Source organism: Centropristis striata, chromosome 17 (genome assembly GCF_030273125.1).
Source record: "Centropristis striata isolate RG_2023a ecotype Rhode Island chromosome 17, C.striata_1.0, whole genome shotgun sequence".
NCBI lineage: Eukaryota > Metazoa > Chordata > Actinopteri > Perciformes > Serranidae > Centropristis > Centropristis striata.
In genome coordinates this window covers 25291395-25307172 of record NC_081533.1, presented here as the reverse complement: position 1 = coordinate 25307172, position 15778 = coordinate 25291395, and the positions used below count along the sequence as shown (strand labels likewise).

At 38.7% G+C, this 15778-nt stretch overlaps 3 protein-coding genes across 4 annotated transcripts; all 3 read right to left on the bottom strand.

The window, feature by feature from the left end:
* Window positions 1-1225: 1225 nt before the first annotated feature.
* LOC131989239 (uncharacterized) lies at window positions 1226-3696 on the bottom strand. The gene is made up of 5 exons (XM_059354428.1): window positions 3693-3696; window positions 2869-3561; window positions 1812-1940; window positions 1667-1710; window positions 1226-1581 (listed from the first exon to the last, which is right to left on the bottom strand). The coding sequence occupies exons 1-5, from the start codon at window positions 3694-3696 to the stop codon at window positions 1471-1473; spliced, it is 981 nt and encodes a 326-aa protein (XP_059210411.1). The 3' UTR covers window positions 1226-1470.
* A 1895-nt stretch (window positions 3697-5591) lies between these two features.
* LOC131989422 (uncharacterized) lies at window positions 5592-7800 on the bottom strand. Of its 2 annotated transcripts, XM_059354637.1 has the most exons (5): window positions 7742-7800; window positions 6897-7601; window positions 6115-6234; window positions 5996-6039; window positions 5592-5876 (listed from the first exon to the last, which is right to left on the bottom strand). In XM_059354637.1, exons 1-5 carry the CDS (start codon window positions 7794-7796, stop codon window positions 5757-5759), a joined length of 1044 nt encoding a protein of 347 aa, XP_059210620.1. In that variant the 5' UTR covers window positions 7797-7800; the 3' UTR covers window positions 5592-5756. The 2 variants fall into 2 exon arrangements, with proteins under 2 accessions (XP_059210620.1, XP_059210619.1); XM_059354636.1 differs by having other exon boundaries at window positions 5996-6234.
* Window positions 7801-11145: 3345 nt separating this feature from the next.
* On the bottom strand, window positions 11146-13527 carry LOC131989426 (uncharacterized). The gene is made up of 5 exons (XM_059354641.1): window positions 13470-13527; window positions 12620-13321; window positions 12382-12507; window positions 11425-11468; window positions 11146-11328 (listed from the first exon to the last, which is right to left on the bottom strand). Exons 1-5 carry the CDS (start codon window positions 13525-13527, stop codon window positions 11209-11211), a joined length of 1050 nt encoding a protein of 349 aa, XP_059210624.1. The 3' UTR covers window positions 11146-11208.
* Window positions 13528-15778: the final 2251 nt, after the last annotated feature.

Sequence of the window (15778 nt, the reverse complement as noted above, 5' to 3'; positions counted from 1 at the left end):
TCATTGTAACCAGATCTGGAATTTAGTAATTTTATTGTTAATGGTGAAGCACTTTGTAAAGTCAGTTTCAACACCAGAGCTATGAATGAATCATTGATCAGCCTTCAGATGTTATGTAATAATAATGATGGTTGAGAATTTAACACATATTAGTTTGCATTATGTGATTAATTTATGGAAGGAATGCCAGAAATAGCCAAAACCACGCTTAATGCTTATGTGCAATGACAACTACCATATTGGAGAACCTCGTCTATGCTATCTGTGAATCTTAACTTGTGCTTGGCTATTTTATTGACAGGTTCAAAGAGCTATGTATATAGGAGTCTAATGATGTGCGGATGTGTGGATTTGTTAATCTGACAAAAAGACTGCATATGCATATATCTCCAAACTATCAACAACAACAATTATAACTAGCTGTCATAAATAACAACAGTTTTCCAGCGGTTTCTGAGGCTCAATCTCAAACCCAGCACTGATGTGTGCAGCGTTTCCCTTCGCCAAATAACAATTCAGATCCACAACAGAAGACACTTGTGTGTATTGATAGGAAAAAGCCATAGTAGAAAATTAAGAAATCTGCTGGGGCAGGAAGGCCAAACTGAGGGGACACGGCGGCCTAATAGGACCAATAGGATGTCGGAGCAGACCCAAAAAAACAAACCGCATTGTACTTAGCCAATCGCTGAAGGCTGATACAGTCATTCATTCATCCAACCCCTATATACATGGTGCAGTGTTGACATGCAACATGTTCCATGTCCAGGAATAGAAAACACATTCACACACTGTCTCGAGGTCAAAGTGTTCCACAGATAGATTTATTTGATACTTGAAGATCCACAATGCACACTTGAAACTACAGTACTGAGGATAGAAGAGAAATGATACCACTTATTTTTGTTGTGGTCCTCATGGCCAAGGGAATGTTTATACAGTATAAAATTAACTTTTCTTTTTTTAATACACTTGATATTTAAGTAACAGTAATCTTGTAAAAGCTCAGACCAGCTGCCAAATTAATTTGGTAATATTAGCCTGCCTATTCTAAAGCATGATCCTAATCATAGAATGAAAAATATTCATCCAGCTTTTTCTTCTTTATTTAAGTAATGACTAAGCTTTCAGTAATATCAATCATTCTGAAGGGTAGAAGCAATAATGTAAGAAAACAGGAAATCTCAAACAGGCAACAACACTCTCAAAAAAAGGATGATGAAGCAGGTGTTGAAGAGTTTCCAGATGGAAAAACTCTGTTTAATCTCTAATCCAGGATCAGAGCAACATGGCGTCCCTCAGGATTTCTCGAGGGTGCATATGTTCATAATGCATCACCTCTTTTACAAAACACAAGATAAAAACAATTTTAATCATATTCATCTCGATATCCACATGGAAATGTACATTATATTCTAAGAAACTGACACTTTACTCTAACTATACAATTCAAATAGAACGTGTTCACTTCTAGTGCTTTACACTGGAGTACACACATTCATTATCGGTGTTGTTCCTCTGTCTTCTTGATCTGTTGACATTTAACGCAGCATAATGGAGGTTGTCTGCATCTTGGTAAACCTGATAACAAAATAGATAAAAGGTAGATCACAATATGGTTTCAAACTGAAATTATGTCAAGATAGTTAATAAAACCGGCATTCACCTCTGCATCTGCTGTGGGGGGAGCTGGGATTCTTGCTTGGAGCTCTGGTTGTGAAACACAGAAAAAAAGATTGAATTCAAAAGCAAAATTCAGTGAAACCAAGCTGCCAGATGTAAAAAAAAAAAAAAGAAAAAGTACAAGTTACCTTGAGATTGGCAGCCATTTCTCTTGCTCATCTTGTACACTGTGACAGCCAGTAATACAACCAGAATAGCAGAGAATGCCAAACCACCGCCCAAGAAATACACAAGAGACTTGGGAAAGTTTACCTCATCTGTAGAGAACCAGACATGAGAATCAGAGCTTTCAATATGTTTTCTGCTTTAAGTTCAAGGAAAATACACACTGGTGTCCAGTGACAGTGACTGCCAATGTGCTTCTTAAAGGAACACTCCACCGTTTTTTCATATTAAAACATGTTATTCGGTCAAGTAAGACGAGTTGATACAGACCTCTTGCGTCTCAATGCGTGCACTCAATCGCCCTGGCGCGCGGTCTTCTCCCCTCAGGAGTGATGATATTACTGCGCCGAGTCGAAGTGCTCCCAAGTGCTATTCCGCCATACATTATAGTTCTCCTTTTTATCCGCTTCGAAAAGCGCCACGTTTTATTTTGTGTCGCCATACTTGGTCGTTTAACTACTCGTGTAGCTGTATTTAAATAGGGAAAACGTGGAGGAGTTTGGTCGCTTCTAACTGTCCATCTGTTTGGATCCTAATGAATGAACTGGGCTAAGCTAAGTGCTAGCCAAGTAGCTCCGCGCGCCAGGGCGATTGAGTGCACGCATTGAGACGCAAGAGGTCTGTATCAACTCGTCTTACTTGACCGAATAACATGTTTTAATATGAAAAAACGGTGGAGTGTTCCTTTAAAAAATGATTATGTTTTATGATATGATTACACTGAAAAGCCACTTGGTTAGGGTTCAAGAAAGATCACTTCTTTGGACTATCAGGCAGTCGGAACAATGGGCTATTGAATTCATGGCATGACACCATTTGGTCTGGAAGTTACAACAACTACTCATGCAAATTGTTATACATAAAACCCCACAAATTTGCCTGAATGGATTTGTACAATCTGTACAACATATGGTATCCTCTATCGTTAAACCTTCAACTCGAATAAACTAAAACTTCAAAAACGTTTTGTTTAGGACGTTCAAATGAGTAATTATCAGATGCTGGTAGAAAGTTTCATACCTTTAAAGTCCAACTTGGTCCGCTCTCCAAACAGTATGTGTCCACATGAGACAACAGCACAGTAGTAGGTCCCAGCATGAGACAAGTTCAGACTCTTCATTGGCAGGTTGTAGACACAGCTGTGTGTCTGTGTGTTCCTCTTACACTGATCATTCCTGCCTCCATGGGTGTAAATGAGTCCTGGTGGAGAGTCTTCTGAGTTCTTGAACCAGTAAACACTGTGTTCTCCATCACAGGTCCCAGTGTGGACTGTACAGTTCAGAGTCACAGAGCCTCCTGGCTGGACGGTCTCAGATGCTGACGGATGGACCAAAGCTGGGACGTTCAAACCTGAGCCTTTAACATTTACAATAATGCTCTCTAAATATTCGATTGTTTGTAGCGTTTTAATGCAGTAGTAAGTAGCTGAGTCCGAAATGCGCAAATCTGTGATCGTTAAGTGATTTTTACCATTTTCTGTATCCAGTGTGAAACGTGAATTGTTCTTAAACTCGTAATGAAACGTATCAACATCGTATTTAAAGAAGGTAGAGATGAGTCTTGGTTTCTGTCCCAGAGTTTGCTTGTACCAGAAAAGCTTTGCAGCAACAACACCTTCATAGACGCATCGCAAAGTCAACTGGTCTCCACTTTTTACTGATACAAAATCACTCTCCTGATGAACCGATGAGGATTTTAGATCAGTCGTCTGAGCTTAAGTGAGAGGAGAGACAGAGCATGTTACTCTAATGTGTCAAAAGACATCATAATCAGTATTCAAAAGACCATTAGAATGATTATACACACTAACTGATAAAAATTGAATTTAAAGAAAAGCAACGTACCCATTTCCCCCAAGAGCAAGCATGTGAGACAGAGAGAAAATGCTGAAGATGTCATCGTGTTGAAGTAGCTGTGCTAAGTGAAAGAACAGACTTTTTTTTTCCTCCACTCTTCAGAGACAAGAATGTATTTGATTGGCTAAACTGAAATGTCACAGTATAGGAAACATGATCACATGCTGTCACCAATAGTGTCAAGTTTTTTTTAGGAAATGTTCACATTTTAGAACACCACTGTACACGCAGATGTACTGGTTGAGTGGGTGTGTAATGTCCTGTTCTATTGTGGTTGCAGTACGATGAGATGGCCCTGATGAGATGGCCCAGTTGTTCAGTTCTGTGAGATTGGGTGTAGGGGGTCAGATTATTGCAGCAGTGTTGGTGATGCGTGTGATTTTGGCCCAGTTTGTCTGGTGCAGTCATTGGTGTAGAGTGTGTACAGGAACGGGCTCAGCACACAACCCTGCGGTACGCCGTTGATGGTGAGTGCAGATGATGTGGTATTGAGAGATATATGAAAAACATACCACTGCTATGACACAATACAGTGCATTTATGCTCAATATTTGGTAATGAATTGATCCTCTTTGTGTTGTCCGGGAGACAATTTTTTTTTGAGCAGTTCCATCCAAGTGCCCATACTTACTGATTAATGCACTCTCTCAGAGTTGTAGCAGTAAATGATTTTATTCCCAGAAATAGCCTGGTTCCAAAAAGCTAACAGAAAATGTTATATGTTGTATCCTCTAGTTGTTTGGATGAGCGGTTTCTTGAGAAAGTTGAAAGCAGCAATCAGCCCACTACAAACAGACACATTTATATTCTGCATCCATAAGCACGACAAGCCAGGAAAACTTCAATAACTTCACCAATCAAACACACCACAGCTCGAGCCTTTAGACAAGAAGCTAGGGCTATTCCAGGAGAGCCAAAATATGACTCTGCTCTGTAATAGACACTTGCATTGAGTGTCTTGCAGCATTTAAAGGCAGAAATGTAAAAAAGATAATATAACTCACTTTAATATTACCATTTAAAGTATTGTGACTAGCACTTGAAGTATTCATATAAGTGGTTGCATATTGTTAAATGTAACCAGATATATTGTCTACTGTTTTTGGTGTTTACAGTAAGGGGTCTTCTGATGTAAGAGTGCAAAAACTCTTTTGTAACACATCCTGCTGAAAACCACAAAGGCTGCAGCACTGACAGATACATTCAAAGAGTATGGTGGTAACAGGCATCGGGTCCGAGAGTGCTGAGTATTTCATGTGTTTTTCTGTGTAAGGGGTTTGAACTAGAGTGAATCATTGGGACATTAGATCATTCTCATCACACTTTTTAAAAGTTGTATAAGCTGCATTATCATTTATTTTGGGAGCCAAAGTACACAGTGAAACTGTTGTCTGTTGCCCAGTAAAATGCATTTCACTCCAGTGTATGTAGCTTAAACAAGGATTATTTGTTAAAGCATCATATATCACTCTATGCCATTTTGATGTTTAAAAAGGCTGGTGATGAGTCCATCAGTCAATGAATGATCTAGCGGATAGGCCATTTTCCATCCCTTTGTCTTGTAGCTTGGTAGAAATGGAGTGCTATCCAAAAGCAAAAGAAATTATCTGTCATACTTTTATGTACATCACATCGATCAAGATCTTTGAACATAGTTTTTTAAACAATTGATGAAACTGTGTAGGCTTCTCTCATGGTGGACCACTCATTGTTCCAACAGCCCATTGGACAATTGAGTTTCACCACTAATTGAGGTGGATGAGGTCAACCACTTCTTCTGAAAAACATGGTGCCACCTGCTACTCATCTATGAAGAACATGCACACACACATATTGTTGAATGATTGTGTTTACTGGATTATTAACAACATACAATGCACACACAAAAACACATCTATGATTTGGTAAAGAGGATTTACACAAAAAGTATAAGATGATCTTGACCCTCACAGACAATAGAGTGTCCTAAACATGCACATAAGCAAAGCATAGGGTGATTTTATTTTGATATACAGCAAATATTCATTAATTGCAAATATAATGTGTCCAGTTCTAATTCTTTACACTGTAGTACACACATTCGCTCCAGGTGGGATCCCTCTGTCTTTTTGATCTGTTGTGTAGGTTGACACTGAAAGCAGCATAATACAGTTTTTCTGCATGCCGGAAACTCTAGGAGAAAAAAAACAAAAAAACACATTATTTTCATCTTGACAGAAATGAAAACAACATCCACGAAACATTATATTTTGTAATAAAATAATAATTTACAGTTAGCAGTTTTTATTCACCTTTGCATTTGAAGCGGAGGGAGCTGGGATTCTTGCTTGGGACTCTGGGACAGAAAAAAGGGTTGTTTTATTCAGAAGCCAAAATTCTGTGAATACAAGTTGTAAGATACGAACAGTACCTGTAGATTTGCAGTTGCTGTTCATCATGCACACTGTGAAAGCCAGTAAAACAACCAGGATGGCTGTGAATGTCGAAGCCCCATGCCAGAAATACACCAAGACAGAAGAGTCGACCTCAACTGCAAAGAGACAGACAGAGAGACAGAGATTTCAGCAGGTTATCTCTTCTCATCCTAACTTTTTTTTTTTTTAACCAATGAGCAATTCAACTAGGGATGTCATGATAACAGATGCTTCTGAATCAAGTCTGTGCAGAAATGGTACACATTTTTCTATAGTACCATAGAACAAAGGCCTGCTAAAGGCCGCTGTGTGACCCAACCCAGCTTTGAATCTGACCCTGCATGCTGTTTTTTTTTTCTTTTTTTTACCATTACACGTTTGAAATATAGCAGCAAACATTTGTAGCAAGAGCAACCAGTTATTGGACTGCCGACTGCATTTTTGTCTAAGAGAGGAGAGAAACTGACTGCAAAATGTTACAGCTGTAACCAAGGTTCTATGAATTCCACCTGATCGCCAGAGATGGTATAAAATACGTGGGTGACAATAATATCTGGCAGCCAGGACGAGAGTTACACATATAACTCAGATTTTCAAGTGAATCAGGTATTTCATACCATCTCTGTTGTAGGAAGGAGGAAATGGGATTTGTTGTCTTGTTTTTTTTACTAAGGTATTGAATTGGGAATAGAGGAATTTCACTGGTATTGGTGTCAACTACTACATTTCTGATTTCATGACATCCCGAGGTGGAAAAACTTTAGTTTGAAAGTCCAACCTTCAACGTCCAACTTGGTCCCCCCTCCAAACAGTATGTGCCCACAGGATGCAACAGCACAGTAGTAGGTCCCAGCATGAGAGTGATTCAGGCTCTTCATTGGCAGGTTGTAGACACAGCTGTGTGTTTGTGTTTGTGTGTCCCTGGCACACTGATCATTCTTGGCTCCATGGGTGTAAATGAGTCCTGGATGAGCATCTTTAGAGCTTTTGAACCAGTAAACACTTTGTTCTCCCTCACAGGTTGCAGTGTGGACGGTACAGTTCAGAGTCACAGAGCCTCCTAGCTGGACGGTCTCAGATGCTGACTGATGGACAAAAGCTGGGACATTCAAACCTGGATCCTTCACATTGACTAAATTGCTTTCTGAAATCTCTAACGTGTATAGATAGCAACTTATGCAATAATAGGTACCTGAGTCTGAAATGCGCAAGTCTTTGATTGTCAAATGATTTTGACCATTTTCAGTATCCAATGCGAAGCGGGAATTGTTCTTGAATTCGCCGTAAAAGTACCTTTTTTTATCATACATATAGAAGGTAGAGATGAGCCTCGGTTTCTGCCCTAGAGTTTGTTTGTACCAGTAAAGCCTTGCCGCAACAGCACCTTCATGGAAACATTGCAGAGTCAAGTTCTCCTTTGTTGTAGCTGATACAAAACGTGTCTCTTGACGTTCAGATGAGAATGGCAGATCGGTTGTCTGAGCTTAAGTGAATTAAGAACAAATTTAAAGTTAATTTAATGCGATTGAATTAAGCGAAATCAGTGCAGTAAAAATATAATAAAGTATAAGGAATGATCCTACCCTGCAAAATAAAGGTTTAAGTAACCAAAATTCAGCTTACCCATTTTCCCCAAGAACAGACATGTGAGATAGAGAGCAAACGCTGGAGATGTCATTGTGGTCAATTTTCTGTGTGAAGTGAAAAGAACATTGATTCTTTGTCTGGTCTTTAGAGAGAAGAGTGTGCTTGATTGGCCAACATGAACTGACGCTGCACTTTCCTACTCAGGAAATACCACTTGTTCACTGCTAAATACAGGGTCAAGATTTTTTCTTTCTTTTTCTTGTAGAAAACGTTCAGAAGGAGTAAGAGGTGTATGAAAAACATTACAGCTTGCATTTAAATTAACCTCCTCCTAGTTCCATTGGACAGGCAACAGAATTCAGTTCTGTGTACATGAATAACTACCACTGGGCATACAGTTTCACATGGCTTTACTTCTCAAAAGGTTTTCATTTGATATAGTCAACATAATCATGTAAATGTGACCTGACAAGGGCTGTGCTGTTTTAAAAAAGTCAGTCAGTTTTATTTATTCAGCTTAAAAACCAAAGATCTCCCTGAAATGACTTTGTTTTTGGCTAAAGTGAAGTGCAAACGCCTCACATCCTGCGGAAAACCACAAGAAGTACTGAATGCACTTAAAGACATACAATACAAAATATGTGAAGGAGTAAAGGGACGGTTCTCAGAAACAAATCCCTCATTCTTTCATAGTGTAGCAAGTTATAGTGAACAAACATTTAAACATGCATAACGACTGTGTCTTATGAAGGCTTTGCTCATACTATAAATGGTCTATTTTAGCTGGGCAGCTAAAACAGCACCTAAACAGAAGCTGCAGTCCTGCAGCTCAATGCACAGTCAGTGCAGGTATGTGTTAACTTTCTTTGAAATCAGCAGGGTGTTACTGGCACTGGGCAACCGCAGTGTACAAAATGTTCCACTTCCACCTGAAGCAGAGTTAGCGATGACATAACAAGGAGTCCTAAAGCACAGGCGAGCTTTACAGTATAATGTGCATATCTCATACTTCTGTGCAAGGTTAATTTTTCTATTTTATCCAATAAACCCATTTGAACCGTAATAATGGACTTTATGCTATCTTTAATTGTTCATTTAATGCCTAATACAGCCTGCAAATATATACTGGTAAGCTGAACAACATCAAGATATACATATATTGAACAATAAAGTGATTTCAATCAAGTGGAATTGAAACTTCTGAAAAAAGTTAAGTAAGTAAGTAAGTAAGTAAGCAAAGTTTATTTATATAGCACTTTTCACAGATAAAATAAGTGCTTTACACAAGATAGGGGAACATAAGACGAATAAAAACACAGTTAAAACACAATTAAAACATAATTAAAACACAATGAAACATAAAAATTATAAAAGAATATGTACAATGCATGGTGGTCATCCAAATGCCTGTCCAAAAAGATAGGTCTTAAGGTGATTTTTAAAAGAGTCCACAGAAATAGCAGACCGTAGGGGGAGAGGCAGAGAGTTCTATAGTTTGGGGGCCACATATTCAAATGATTGATCACGTGTTTTCAAACGGGTACGTGGAACAGACAGAAGATGTCGTGTGTTTGACCTCAGAGACCGAGCTGACAGATATGGGTGAAGTAGTTCTACAATATATAGGGGAGCCTGACCATGTAATGCTCTATATGTGAGAGTAAGAATTTTGAACTGAATCCTGTATAGGAGCAGGGGAGCCAGTGAAGAGACTTCAGGACAGGGGTGATATGGGAGCGTTTGTTTCAACCACTGAGTAATCTAACGGCGGCATTCTGAATTGACTGAAGGCGGTCAAAAACGGACATACTTAGTGAGGAGAAAAGTGAGTTACAGAAATCAATACGAGATGAGATAAATGCATGTATGAGCATCTCAAGGTCAGCTTTTGAAACTTAACACAAAAGTGAATGGATTAAAGTCCTAAAATTGGTACATGTTGCTGGTCAGTTGCCATAAATGGTTCCTCACCTTACACAGTGGCAGAATACAAAGTTGTTTATAGTGTTGACACATTAGTCAGGACAGAACACCACACAAAGCAGAGCGGACAGTCCAAAAAAATAAACAAACAAAATTGCCACTTGGTTAGAAATTTGGGTCTAATTGTACCTCTGTTATAATAGACTATTCTTTTTTGGAATTAAGTTGGACTGCTTGGTAGTCAGTATATATCTGGGCTGTAGTGACACCCTCTTTTTATTCAAGAGTAAACTTAAAACTTTCCTCTTTGACAAAGCCTATAGTTAGGGCTGGCTGAGACCTTGGACCTGCCCCTAGTTATGTCGCTATAGGCCCAATGTGTCGGGGGACACGATACACCGGGGCCCTCTTTTTCGCCTGCTAAAAGGGTTTTTTTTGAGGAGTTTTCCCCTGGCCGATGTGAGGGTCTAAGGACAGAGGATGTCGCACCATGTACAGTCTGTGAAGCCCTTTGAGGCAAATCTGTGATTTGTGATTTTGGGCTATATAAATAAAATTGATTTGATTTGATTTGATTTGATTTGATTTGATTTGATTTGATTTAGTGCCTGTACAGCTCTATCTTACCTTTTTCTTTCCTTGTTTTGGAAGGAAGACCAAGCTCGGTTTCATAGTAATTATAAGTACCAATCATGCTATAGTGTATCTGTTAGATTTCCATGAAGAGTACGGATCAGGGGAGGAACATCAAAGCTACGCAGTCTTGGTAACTGCACACATTTTGTCTTAAAATGTATAAAAGAGAACTGTAGGTTGTAAAAAGCAGACTGTAATGTGGTGAAGGCCTGGTTTGTGGCAGAACCAGTGGGATACAAGATATACATTTTAGACATTATTCAAGCAGAGGGGGTCCTAATATTTATTGGACTCTGTCAGTTAACCTAGAACTTGATTCAAATAGTAGCTACATATAGTCAGTATGAACATTTTAGACAGCTGCAAAATATCTAAGACATCCTTTCTAGACTTTTGAAGACTTAATGCATAGGTATCCGGATGGTAGACATAACCTATTGTAACCCAAAGAGTAATTTCTGAAAGGGTGTCCGAGAACTTGACTGTGTTACACTTGGAATCAAATTGGAAGTAGGTAGCTATGCTAAGTTATGGTATGAATAATATTAGGTAAATATCGTCCAAAAAGAAACATTCACTAGGTAAAGGTTATGGTAAGCTTGTGGGAGACAGTTTAAGGTTTTTTTTATTCATACCAAATGGTAAATGTGTTGTGCAGATGCTCTATAATTAAAATCAAGACATCTTTGCGATACAGACCAAGAGGGCATCAAAACAAATTAAAAACAATATTATTTCATACAAGTTCTTATGCTTTGATTTTATTTTTGGATACTAAGAAAGTCATGACAAACTTCACCTCACTACATAAAAGCCACACTTCTTCCTGCATTGATATGAATCATAGCATCAGTGTACATATATCTCAAATTCTACATTTTAATCTACATCACACTTGAAATACATCAAATTATTTAAAATATAGAAATGTAACATGTCCAGTTCTATTGCTTTATACCAGAGTACACACATTCATCATTGGTGTTGCTCCTCTGTCGTCTTGATCTGTTGGGCAGGTTTACACTCAAAGCAGCATAATGGAGGTCGTCTCCATTTCTGGAACTCTGGTAAGAAAAAAGGTACAAGGATAAGGGTATCTATATGAGACAAATATCCACTAAACAGTTGATTGTTAGAATTGAAACTGTGATAAATTTCACCTCTGCATTTGTAGTGGAGGGAGCTGATGATCTGGTTTGAGAATCTGGTTGTGAAACAGAAAAAGCTCATTTATTCCATAATGTCGGTGCTGTGACATTGTTCAGATGTCCCAGTAGTTCTAAGAAGTACTTATTTTAACCCAATCCAGATATTTTTCCAACCCTAACCAAATGTTATCAGTTCCTAAACTGAGCCCTTCCTTGACCACAGCATTGTCAAACGATAAAACATATATATTTTTAAGAGGTATGTTGCCAGTCACCGGACTCTGGAGCTGGGTTGATTCCTGATTTTGCTGATCAGGTGTACAAGTTTGATTTTATGCTAATTAGATTAATTGCATTGGTCATAAACACACATTACGGTAAACTGAAAAGCAACCTGTGCCCACGGCATCAGGACCCTATATATGTTTTCCTAAAATAAACTATACCTCGGCAGGCCACTGAGGCATATATATGGCCATGAAAGTATATCTGTGACCCATATTAGTATTTTTTTGTTGTTATATTTTATGCAATCTGGGAGAAATAGGCTCTCCGTGATCAATTATCTTCCCTAGCTCTATTGCACATTCTCTACAGTCACCACAGATAAAGAAAAGGAGTTGTAGTCTGGTAATGAACTAACGTTGGCGGCGTATCCAGAAGTATGACAACGTGATTAACAAAATATGACCCTTGATTATAAATGGTCTATCAAAAACACCACCAATATGGAAAAGTTTTGAATGAAACAAACTTAAGTTGCTACTCTCAACACGACACTGTGACACCTGATGGTAAAATCCGGTATATAATCATAACATTATTGCGGTCCAGTCTGGTGTTTGGCCTAATATCACAATGGTTTGATAATTTTTAGACCAATTAAACTCCAGTGAATTATTATGGAATATTGGACTGTCAGAACAAAGAGCTTTCCCCAAACTAAAAGATACAAACAGTGTTTCTTACCTGTACATTGGCAGCTGTTTCTCTTGGTCATCTTGTACAATGAGAGAGCCAGTAACACAACCAGGATGGTGGTTAAAGTCAAAGCTCCACTCAGGAAATACACCAAGAATAAAGAGTGCACCTCTTCTGTAGAGAGGCAGACATCAGAAACAGAGCTATCAAATATTAACTCTGGTCATACAACATTCGTAAAGAAACCATAAACATCTATTTAATAAATTTAAAAAAAGTTACCCACCCTCAAAGTCCAGCTTGGTCCCGTCTCCAAACAGTATGTGTCCACATGAGACAACAGCACAGTAGTAGGTCCCAGCATGAGACAGATTCAGGCTCTTCACTGGCAGGTTGTAGACACAGGTTTGTGTTTTTGTGTTTCTCTCACACTGATCATTTCTGCCTCCATGGGTGTAAATGAGTCCTGGTGGAGAGTCTTCTGAGTTCTTGAACCAGTAAACACTGTGTTCTCCCTCACAGGTCCCAGAGTGGACTGTACAGTTCAGAGTCACAGAGCCTCCTGGCTGGACGGTCTCAGATGCTGACTGATGGATAAAAGCTGGAACATTCAAACCTGAACCCTTTACATGGATAATAGTCCCTTCTGCAAATTTCAAGTTAAACGTAGAGCCAGTTGCACAGAAATAAGTGGCTGAGTCTGATATTTGCAAATCAGAAAATTTCAAGTGATATGCACCGTTTTTAGTGTCCAGAGTGAAGCGTGAATCGTTCATGAATTCATGAGAAAAAGTGATTTTTGTGTCATATGCATACTTTGAAGAGATGAGCTTCAGTTTCTGTCCCAGAGTTTGTTTGTACCAGTAAAGCCATTCTGATTCATCACCTTCATAGAAACATTGCAAAGTCACCTTGTGTCCAGCATTAGCTGATACAAAACGTGGTTCTTGACGAACAGATGAGGACCATTTCAGATCAGTCATATGAGCTGAAGTAAAATGAGAGACAAAGGAAACACACAGTCACGTCTGAAGAAATAATGCATGATTATTACTTAAAAAAATATAAGAAGCATGTCCATTAAGAGTCACTTTACACAAAAGTATAGAAACTGGAACCACAAAAACACAACTCACCCATTTTCCCCCAAAACAAACACGTCAGATAGAAGACAAAGTTTGGAGATGTCATCATGTTCAAATTCTTGTGTTGAATGAAAAGAATTGTGATCTTTACTCCCCTCTTAGGAGACAAGACTGAATTTGATTGGTTAGCCTCATTTCACACGTTTCCTCAGTAGGACGTACCATCACATGTTCAAAGTTTGGTAGAGAAGATTCACATGGTGAGAGGTATTTATAGAAAATAATGGATCTTTACCTTGGCATTGTATTTAAAATTAAGAGAAAAATAATAACAGGTATATGAAGTATACACAAGTATTAAAAGTACAATCGAGTGTAATTATGCTCATCAGACACAGTAACATGATGGTTTAATAATTTACCTATAATAAAAATGTTGAGTACTTATAAAAATTAATAATAAATAAAAACACAATATTGAGTTCATGGATCACCTGCCTGCCTGTCCCAAGTGTTAAAAGGTGAAAAAAATACCTGCATGCAAACTTGAATCTTACATGTTAATTTTAATAATATTAACGATAAGTCTTAATGGTGGAATTTGTAATCACTGGCCACATCCTACAAAAAAAGAGGGGTAACACTCGTCAATATGGTAAACAGTAAGAGACACAAGAAACATTGAATTGTTTTAAAAATGCATATTGATTTTTAAATTTTTTTTTTTTTTACATCAAGAGAGTTTAGCTCCATCCCGGCAGAGATTACTTGCTCAGTGGAGCACACAGAGCAACAGCCCAGTAGAGAGGAGTCACAGGCGGATGCAAAGAGAAGTCAGGTGTGGGGATGATGCGCCCTGCCAGCTCCAAAATGAAGCTAAGTCTGATATTCTTGTGCATCCGGCCTCCAATATCACCATAATGCAGCTATCCGTGTGGTGGATCATAATCGGCAGTGTCATGTCGTTCATCTTATCGATGAGGGTGCAGGCAATAACAGTAGGAGCTGCTCTCAGCCTAGCCTAGCCTGACTCACCTAGCTCACTTATACTTCCTGTCACATCTCTGCCTTTGGCTCCTCTCTGCTAGCTGTTATTCTCCATGTGCTCCACTGAGCAACAAATCTTCACTAAGACTGAGCAAAGCACTCTGGGGATTAAGCATTGCAACAGTCTCTTCAATGCAGAAACTCAGTCCATTCGCAACATCTAGTTATAATTATAATGTTTGGTGTAAACTCCAGCTGCTAACAGATGTGACGCTAACGGTGAAGCTGTGTGGTTCTTTATCCTCTCACTCAGACTGGATGCTCCAGTGACTCACTGTCACCGCTCAAGGCACAAGTGAGATAAGAAGACTGGACAGGCCATGGCTATGGTTAGCATGCTAATTTCAGTAGATGTTGCAACAGAATACAAACCATAATTATTATTTTAAAATGTTTTGAACTAAGATACTGACCATATCTCATATTTTGAACCTTGAACTTGCATCCGCTTGTTAGAAGACTTTGTAATTTCGATGCTCATGCACTAATATTTTATCCACTGTTTTGTCCTTTTGTCCTGTTAGTTGTACTCTAAATAGTATCTTTGAGGTTGTGGTTAGAGAATGTGCATTAGTAGTAGATCTTACTGGTAGTGTTAGTATTAGTGTGATTAAATGTGACTTAAGGTTGTTTAGTGGTCTTTGGCTTGAGGAGCATCTATGTGGGAGTGCAACCATTTTTACATCCTGCTGAAAACCACAACAACTGCTGCACTGACAGAGATGCAGAGCTAAAGGTTGGGGGTAAAGGCAAAAAGGAGAGTGCTTTGTTACTCTTTTTACATTCATAGTGGAAGCAGTGCAAAAAGGCAGTATTTTACTATGAATAACTACTGCTGCATGTAATAAATTCCCATCTTATCCTTCAAGAGTTCTTCTTGATTTTCCACATCATTTCCTGTAACACAGCACACTAAGACCTGATTATTCAACCGACCAAGTCAGTCTCTACCAATCAGAGCTGTAGTTATACGTAAGAGCCAAGACTGTATTTGATTGGCCAGCCTGACGTCACAGTGTAGGTAACATCACATGTTCACTACAATCTATAGTGTCAAATTTGGTGGAAAAAATACACACTGTGAGGTATTTAAACAGGGGGAAATAAATTGCTTAATAAAATGCATTTATTGTCATTAATTGCAACCTCATCTACATACTGCTTAAAACCACATTATCTGCCGCAGTGACAGATGTAATGCATGGGGATAAAGGTTAAATAGTCTTAATGTAATGACTGCCTCCTGGCTTTTCTGATGACATTGGTGATAATGTCGGGCTCTTGGAATGCTAACGGGTTGAACTAATCACACT